Here is a 9,690-nt window from a genome sequence, read left to right on the forward strand (position 1 = left end):
GTTTGTTTTTTTTTTTTTAGTCAGTGTTTTTTAAAACAGCTTCTTCGAAGGATGTATTCTTGGGAATCTCCAAGAAATCATTATTTTTCAAAAAGGCTACATTTACTGAATGTGAATTGATAGAAATTATTTATAAGGTTCCTTTTATTCTCAGATGTTCAAAATTCTGTGTCAAATCACAGCCTTAAATATGCTCTTTCTTCCTTGCTTGGTTCTTTTGGTATTTTCTAAGTGAGGCAGGGCTCCATGTTCACGGTGGTTTCTGTTCTTGCAGACCAACAATGAGTACGTGTGGACTGATAAATGGAGGGTAAGGTACACTAACTGGGCCGCCGACGAGCCCAAGCTGAAATCAGCCTGCGTTTATATTGACCTTGATGGCTACTGGAAGACAGCACATTGCAATGAAAGTTTTTATTTTCTCTGCAAAAAATCAGACGGTAAATGAACATATGAAAACCACTGGGGGATCTGAAATTTTCTGAAGAAGCTACTACATACCCCTGTTGATATTACTAAATGTTGGATAGCTAAGAATAAGATAAAACATATTCCTTCATCTAACCAAAGACCGTCTTAGCTATAAACCGCCATACGTAGATCAAAATCATGGCAATAGAAAATTCTCTTTATTTCTGGGGTTTAATAAATCTCTGAATGTTTATTATTGAGGTTATCTTCTGAATCTATGATAACGGATTCCCTAGGAAATTATGCTTACTTTTGATGTGGATAACATATCCATAGCAAAAGAATTGTATCAGAATGCATGTAGATTCATCAGAATCAGTGATATTATGGACACAGTTCTAGAATTTTAGCAATAGCATTTAGTTATATCACAGGTGTCATTAATAGTTAAGAAGGGATTATATGGGTTAGGATTCCAGAAAAGGAAAAGAATGGCTGGAAAATTACAAATTATTTTGGAGTGACTTTTCAACACTTATCTTTGTAGGTATCTATAGAACTATAGTCTTAATTATGAATGTGATTGATTGCTACAATACCATAGTGCATTCTATTGAAATGTATTTAAAATGAAAAAAAAAATGATAAAGTAAAAGAAAACCCAGTAATAAAACTGGTAGTTCCAAATGATAACCATTGGAAGTTATTTTTTTTTTTTTTTAGTAATGATAGGTGATAAAATTTTCCTTAGCCACTGAAATATTCTACCTACAGCAGAGACTTCTGATTTTGTTTTATTTTAAATACCTTTTTTGTAACAGAAATCCCTGCCACTGAGCCCCCCCAACTGCCCGGCAGATGCCCAGAGTCATCGCACACAGCGTGGATTCCTTTCCACGGTCACTGCTACTACATCGAGTCCTCATATACAAGGAACTGGGGCCAAGCTTCTCTGGAATGTCTTCGAATGGGTAAGTGTCACATTTCCTAAAAGAAAATTTCATCATCATCTATTCTGGAGTCCTGTGACACTAATAACAACCTACATTAAAAATACAAGTAAGGCCAGGCCTGGTGGCTCACGCCTGTAATCCTAACACTCTGGGAGGCTGAGGCAGGTGGATTGTTTGAGCTCAGGAGTATGAGACCAGCCTGAGCAAGAGTGAGACCCCGTCTCTACTAAAAATAGAAAGAAATTATCTGGACAGCTAAAAATATATATAGAAAAATTAGCTGGGCATGGTGGCACATGCCTGTAGTCCCAGTTACTCTGGAAGCTGAGGCAGGAGGATCGCTTGAGCCCAGGAGTTTAAGGTTGCTGTGAGCTAGGCTGACGCCATGGCACTCACTCTAGCCCGGGCAACAGAGTGAGACTCTGTCTCAAAAAAAAAAAAAAAAAAAAAAAAAACCCACAAGTAATGTAAAAATACCCTTTTTTTTTTTTTTTTTAAATGGTTTTGTAACAGTGTATGGTCAATATGATGTTCCCCAAATGTAATTTCTAACTTTCTAGCATCAATATTTTAGAGAATTCAAGTAGAAAAAGATTATTTGCTGAGCAAGTATTTCTTTCTTTCTACCCTCATGTTCTAAATTGTTAGGATTCTCTTTCTCAGTTACACACAGTGTTGTACTTGCCTCTGATGATGGATGAGCTCAGACTTTACAAGGGAACCATTTTGTTTCACCATTAATAGAAAAGTATATCTGGTTATTGTATTTGTGAAGAAAAACAAAACTAAACCAAAATAGGCACGATGAAGATGTGAATGATTTTCTCCCTGAAGTAAAAAATGTCCAACAAAGTTAACTTTTTAGGGTGAATGTAAGAGCCACTTAGTTCAATCCCACTAAATATTTTACCGAATTATTTTTACTACGTTTTTCTTATGCCCTAACTCCGGGTTCTTCATCCAACGGTCATGTGCCAGGATAAAAATCAGTCATTTCCAACGATGCTACCTGATGTCTGCTTTAGACTTTTATAGTTTAAAAAAGTGTTTTTCTTCATGTTACTTAGTATTTAAAAAAAAATGCAATGAATATGTAGAAACTTTTGTTTCAATTTTAGGTGACTATATTTTCCAGTAAATGAAATGAACGATTCTTATTTCATTCTCAAAATAGGTAACAGATATTTCAAAGTGACAAATGTCTATAAAATATACCTAATGATGGATTATGGAATCATGCAGGGAAAACAGGCATTAAAGGAATAAACCAGAACTCAGTAATATGGAAAACAGGCACATGGTTAAGAGCAGGTGTTCAAGGTTCAGAAAGCCTGGATCATACCATGACTCTGCCCTCTGCTGGTGTCAGGATCTTGGCAAATGACTTATCCTCTGTGCTTTAGTTTCCTTATCTATAAAATGGGATACCAGAGTACCTATTAATGAGGTGGTTGTAAAAATTTAATGAGATAATGTTTGTAAAGTCCAAAGCAAAATGTTCAGCATGAAATTCTTTAAAAGGAGGTATTGGTTATTATTAAAAAGCTATAGATTTTTACTACAAAATTATCGATTCATGAGTGCATTAATAAAATGTGTTATATGTATACTGTGGAGTACTACTCAACCACAAAAAGCAATGGTGATTTAGCACCTCTTGTGTTGAAAACAACCCAAGTGCCCATCAATAAATGAGTGGATTAATAAAACATGGTATATGTATACCATGGAGTACTACTCAGCCACAAAAATCAATGGTGATATAGCACCTCTTGTATTATCCTGGATAGAGCTGGAGCCCATTCTACTAAGTGAAGTATCACAAGAATGGAAAAACAAGCACCACATGTACTCACCATTAAATTGATATTAATTGATCAATACTTATGTGCACATATAGTAGTAACTCATTGGGTGTTGGGCAGGGGATGGGTATGTACACACCTAATGGGTGCAGTGCGCACCGTCTGGAGGATGGACAGCTTGAAGCTCTGACTTGGGCAGGGCAAAGGCAATATATGTAACTAAACATTTGTATCCCTGTAATATACTGAAATTAAAAAAAGAGAGAAAAAAGCAAGGAGAAGAGGAAAAAACAAAACAAAACAAAAAAATCGAATCAAATGCTGACACAATCTAATGTGGGTTGTCACTTCCGTAGTTACCTATCTGGTCTTCCAGTTTCCTCTCCTTACCTTGAATGGTTCCATATGTAACAGCTGGATTAATAGTCCTATAGTACATTGCATCATTCTGCTGCCTGAAAAAACTAAGTATTCTTTATCACCACATTGCCCTAAATATCTATCTATCCCCTTCTTCTGCAGGTAGACCTAACCCATGTCTTTTTTGGCCCATTGACCAGATTGGTGCTATGTTCCCATCAAACCAAGCCATCTCTGTTCCTGAAGAAGTTCTATGCTTTCCTCTCTCTTTGCCTTTCCTTTTACTACTTCTTCTTCCTAGAACTATTTTCTATCCTTTTTACTTGAAGTCCTGTGCTCCCCTCTATTTAAATTCTATTTCCTTTATCCTCCCTTTTAGTTGCTTCACCTAAAGTGAATATTTGACATGCCCATAGCATATTGTACTTAATTTCTCTTCTATAATATTCCTTTGTACTCTCAACTTATTACTGGCCACCAAACCATAACTTTCTTAAGACATGTTCTATGTCCTATTCATCTTTGAATTTTCTGCAGGAACTAGTTCAGTGCTTGGACTCAAATGATGCTTTAAAAACCATGTTTTCAGAATGGAAACTAAAATTCTGAAAAGAAAAACGTCCACTCTTTGAAATTCCTCCCCTTAAGAAGAGTTGATTTTTCTTGCTCTTACTATCAATATTGTTTACAAAAATATTTTCAGCTACTTAAATATACATCCATTATATTTGATCTTTTATACTTTCAGGTTCTTCTCTGGTTTCCATCGAAAGTGCCGCTGAGTCTAGTTTTCTGTCATATCAAGTTGAGCCACTGAAAAGTAAAACCAATTTTTGGATTGGATTATACAGAAATATTGAAGGTAATTTTTTTGCAGAACAATTATTTCATCACAGGTGTTTCAAAATGTTGTATGTAAAACAAGGTTTTATTTCCAGAAAGTCTTGCCTTAAATAATGATTAATTGGTGATGAGTTTGAAAATACAAACTCATATTTTTATTTGAGATAAGAACTGAAAGTTTAAATGACTTTCATATTATGCTATCCTCAAAGTTGCTAGTTAAAAAATATCTTCTATAGCTAAGTTAGTTTAAGAACCTTAAAAAAAAACATTTTCTATTTTTTTTTGGGGGGAAGAGGCCAGGAAAAAAAAAGCTAGGGAAAGATAAGTGTAAATATTTGTACTAATTAGAAATAAATTTTCAATTAAATCTATATAATGAATGTATTCTTCCTGGTTTCCTTCCCTGTAATAGTCATTATAGTCTTGCCTGTTAAAGCTTGGTTTTAAATGACCATTGATTCTAGTATGAAATAATATGCTTAGAAATTTTGCACAAATAAGCTGAACCTAAGTTTAAGATGGCTTATTTTTAACTTTTATTTTTATTGGTTTTATGTGATGACCAGGGATGTGGCTCTGGGCAAACAACAATCCAGTGTCCTTTGTCAACTGGAACACAGGAGATCCCTCTGGTGAACGCAATGATTGTGTTGTTTTGTATGCGTCTTCTGGGTTTTGGAACAATATTCACTGTTCTTCCTACAAAGGATATATTTGTAAAAGACCAAAAAGTAAGTAAGAGGTTTGTCATGTGGTGCATATGTTCCCTGGCCATCATTTCTTTCAAATAGTAAGATATCAGGTGTGGGATGATAGCGTGATTACAGAGCTATTGCAAGCATTTTCCTTTTGTCAGTGAACATCCATCATGCCATGGTGATCCATTGCTGTCTGCAGCTCTGAGTGAGCAAGAGATACTCCCTGTTTGCTTAGGTGACATAATGATTTTGGTTTATCAGTACATTTATAATGGGATATCCATGCATATGGATTTGCCAAGCTGTAAGCAGTCGGGAGTGCCTTTCTACTATGCTTTGCTACAGAAAGGGGAAAGTGGGTAAAGTAATCACCAGCCCAAACCAGAAGAGGCCAGGGTTCTGGGGAGGAATCTGAATTGGTTATGGAGCCGAGGTGGGAAGATTGCTTGAACCCAGGAGTTCAAGACCCAGACTGGGCAACATAGTGAGACCCCAACTTTAGAAAAAAATTTTAAAAATTAGCCAAGCATGGTTGTGTGTGCCTGTAGTCCCAGCTACTTGGGAGGCTGAGGCAGGAGGATTGCTTGAGCCCACGAGTTTGAGGGCTACAGTGAGCTACAATGATGCCACTGCACTTTAGCCTGGGTAACAGAGCAAGATTGTCTCTAAAAAACAAACAACAAAAAAGAATTGATTATGGAATGAGTCATAGACTAATTCAATCTCCTTTTGAGGTTGAGTATGAGACCAGGAAAGGGAAGGGATTGGGGGAATTAATAGTGTTCAATGCTCATGAGGCCCCATCATCTGGACCATAATGATATTTTGTCACCATTCCATCTCGCCTAATATCCTTCCCAAGAAATAAAATTATTAATTAGGTAATAGATTTAAATAAATGGATTAGATAAACTAACCCTGTTGTCCCAGGAGGTTCTACCATTTTAAAATAGTGCAGGTCTTTTGTCTTTTTTTTTAACTCTGCTCTGACACCCCACCCTCTGGTGCAATGTTGGAGTCTTTACTTTGTATTCAAATACTTTGTAACACTTCAGTGGGCCAATTTCAAAACCCTTAGCCTAGAATGCTTTACTTATGTGTAGACTGGGTAGATTTTAAGGGTATAAGTGGCTCAAATCCAACTGGGAGAATCACATTTTCAGATCTTCTAATGTATTCAAACTTGCCATACAGCTATAAGATGCTGCTATAGCATAGATAGATAATAGGTAGACAGACAGATACATGGATAAAGATTTTTTTCTATCATATTATATCATACTATATCATATCATATCACCGTAAATCAAAAATGGAGTACTCCATGTATTTGTGACCCAAATAATATTTACTATCTATATGCAATTATTCTGGGCTTTTATAAATATTTAATTAATTTTTTTTTTTACAAACAGTTGTTGATGCCGAACCTACTCATACATTAATTACAACAAAAGGTAAGACCGTGATGAAATTTCAAGTTCTATGTTAATACTACATGCATACAGTTTGTTTTAAAAGCCATCATGATCTCTTCTGACTCCTCTCAGTCCATTTGCTCGACCTTTGGGTCATTGCGTCATCAACCTGCCTTGAAGGATACTTTAGAAAAACAGGCCTTGGAGTGAGATTGGTGTTTTTACCATAGAAGTTATTGAAGGCATTTTTTCTTTTTGCTCTGTTATGAAGAGTTGCCTTATGAGAACCCATGGAAGAAATTTCCCTCAAGAATCCCTGTGGGTTTTTTCTTTTCTTAGCAAAGTTTTTTGTTTTAATTTTTGTAGACAATTTGAATTAGGTAACTGATCCTATTTCACTCATTTTGTTGGCTGCTAAAAAACTCAAAGTGAGATTTGTGGCTTAACTGTCACCCCCTTATTAATTCCATGGATGCTATTTGTTTACTAATTATACCTGTGAGTTCAAATTTCCACTATGCTTATTTTCTAGTTTTTCGAATTTTTTGACATGCTTTTAAGTATTATCATCATTATTACTATTCTGTTTATCTTCCTATAATGTTATTTGTAAGCAGCCTTAAGTTATTTTGAAGCAAGGCTTACGTAGTTTAAAAACTTTGGTGAACTAGCTCAATGCTACATAGGCAGATGAAGTATTCTCGCAACTGAATAATCATCTAAACATTCTTTGTAATCCTTTATGTCATAGGGACTGTTTTCAGGTCTTACATTTCTGTTTGACAAGTGTCACTTGATAGACTATTCATGCACGTTAGTGTTTCGACAAGGAAAGTTGTATTGTTTTCCATTGGATTTGACCTTCTGTCTTCCTCTGTATTTTCACTGATTTTACTTATTTATAGCTGACTCAAGGAAGATGGATCCTGCCAAACCCTCTTCCAACGTGGCAGGAGCCGTCGTTGTCGTGGTCCTCCTTATTTTAATGGGTGCTGGCCTCGCCGCCTATTTCTTCTACAAGAGAAGACGTGTGCACCTACCTCAAGAGGGTGCCTTTGAAAACACTCTCTATTTTAACAGTCAATCAGGTTCAGGAACTAGCGATACGAAAGATCTCATGGGCAACATTGAACAGAATGAACACGCAGTCCTCTAGTGTCACCATGTGATCTTGATCTATTTGAATTTCATAAAATTGTAATTAAAATTTTAAATTCTTTAATTCAATGTGATTGTTTCCTTTAAAATTAGTACTGTATTGTACTGCTCTGTCCTTTTCTTTTGCCTAATTGAAGAAATAATTGTTCATTTTCTAGCTGGCAAGATATTTTTACAAAAGAGGGATAATAATGTTGATTACCACTTTTCAAAAAATCATAGTGAAATACACAGCATTACAATGCCAACAGTTAAGTATTGCGGATATGTAGCTAGTGTCAATTTCATGCAGTAATCAGAAGAGCTGTAGAAACAACCAATGAAGCCTCTTGAAATATTTTAAGGAGCACCCAAAGATATGTTACCTATTGAACTGTATTTCAACAATTAGAAGACTGTTTGAAAAATTAAGTATAAATAACCTCTGGTGGTATAAAAATTTAGTCGGTTTTCTCTTTTACCAGTTGATTTCCACCCCAGTTATTTAGAATTGTATTTGTACACGTGTAGCAGAATAAGCCAGTCAAGAATCCTGTTTTCCCCAAGCAGAGTTTTACAGGCTAAATATTGCAGATGTGTTCTCTGTCCTGTTATATGTATATCAGGAATACAAGGATGTGAAATAAAAATGTAAATTTGGAATAACTGGATGTACTTAGATAAATGTGAAATAAACATTAAAGACACGGTCTATTTTTAATAGATTTGCATTTTGGTGATCTTGGTAAGTGTCAATTTGCTTTTAAATGAGATTTATTTATCCATTCACTTTATACTTTAACTTTCTTCGTAGACAATATTATTTGTAAAGAAATCCTTTAAATTAAACTCTTTGTCTCTTTGGAAAAGATATGTTGCTAAAACATTGTGTATAAAATGCATTTTTTACTGTAATGATTTGTTCAGTTTTCTAAGATATTCCCCTATAACATTGACTCAATTCAGAATTCCACAATCAAAGGCACTAATTTTGGGAATTAGAACTCTAAATATCCTTTCCTCCTTTTAACCATTCCTTTTTGCTTAAAAATTTTGTCTTAGATAAAACTTTAGGTACATTATGAAATGTTTTGGAGCTTTTACATCTTACACAGGTACCACACTGCACTGCCAGCCCATCTTTTTACTTTCTTATGGGATTGCCATAGGCAGGAGTTCTTTACCCAGGGCCACTGGCCAGGACTCTCTGGATGGCATTAAGGGGTCTTTGAAGGACTCCAAATTGCATGCGAAATGATGTGTTTATTTGTGTTTGTGCCTGTTTCTCTGGGAAGAAAATAGCTGTATTTTCAAGAAGGTCCATCATTCGAAAAAGATTAAGAAGCAGCATGTTGGACAAGGGGTAGGATGGAGTGTCCAATACCCTAGCTTAGAAAGAAATAGAAAGTGAGAAGTGGGCAATTGTTGGAAAGGCTGCTGAGCGCAAATAACTCCCTTCTATACCTCAAATAACAGAAAATGAATTGCTTTTCATTTTCTTGGCAGGAATACAGCATGTTCCATTTGCAAAAGTTCCGATGGAAACAGTGGCTGCAGTGTCAAAGCAGTGTGTGATAAATTATACTAAAGAAGTCCTTTTTGGCCGGGTGCGGTGGCTCACGCCTATAATCCTAGCACTCTGGGAGGCCGAGGCGGGAGGATCACTCGAGGTCAGGAGTTCGAGACCAGCCTGAGCAAGAGCGAGACCCCCGTCTCTACTAAAAAAAAATAGAAAGAAATTATCTGGCCAACTAAAAATATGTAGAGAAAAAAATTAGCCGGGCATGGTGGCGCATGCCTGTAGTCCCAGGTACTCGGGAGGCTGAGGCAGTAGGATCGCTTAAGCCCAGTAGTTTGAGGTCGCTGTGAGCTAGGCTGACGCCATGGCACTCACTCTAGGCAGGGCAACAAAGTGACACTGTGTCTCAAAAAAAATAAAAAGAAGTCCTTTTCCATATATATATATACACACACACACATACACATACACACACACATGTATTAATAATTTTTACGCAAGAGACAAGAGAGAATTTGAGAAGAAATACATGAGTGAGCATGG

At 36.0% G+C, this 9,690-nt stretch overlaps 1 protein-coding gene across 1 annotated transcript in view; it reads left to right on the plus strand.

Moving 5' to 3' along the window:
* Positions 1-8,349, plus strand: part of MRC1 (mannose receptor C-type 1) — an 80,821-nt gene extending 72,472 nt beyond the window's left edge. Inside the window, exons 25-30 of the mRNA XM_045534233.1 lie at positions 275-440; positions 1,233-1,382; positions 4,278-4,391; positions 4,942-5,106; positions 6,489-6,530; positions 7,397-8,349. Coding sequence (XP_045390189.1) covers positions 275-440; positions 1,233-1,382; positions 4,278-4,391; positions 4,942-5,106; positions 6,489-6,530; positions 7,397-7,647 — 888 coding nt within the window. The 3' untranslated portion in view covers positions 7,648-8,349. The remainder of the gene's footprint in view (positions 1-274; positions 441-1,232; positions 1,383-4,277; positions 4,392-4,941; positions 5,107-6,488; positions 6,531-7,396) is intronic.
* The last annotated feature ends 1,341 nt before the right edge of the window (positions 8,350-9,690 follow it).

Source organism: Lemur catta, chromosome 1, assembly GCF_020740605.2.
Source record: "Lemur catta isolate mLemCat1 chromosome 1, mLemCat1.pri, whole genome shotgun sequence".
Classification (NCBI taxonomy): domain Eukaryota; kingdom Metazoa; phylum Chordata; class Mammalia; order Primates; family Lemuridae; genus Lemur; species Lemur catta.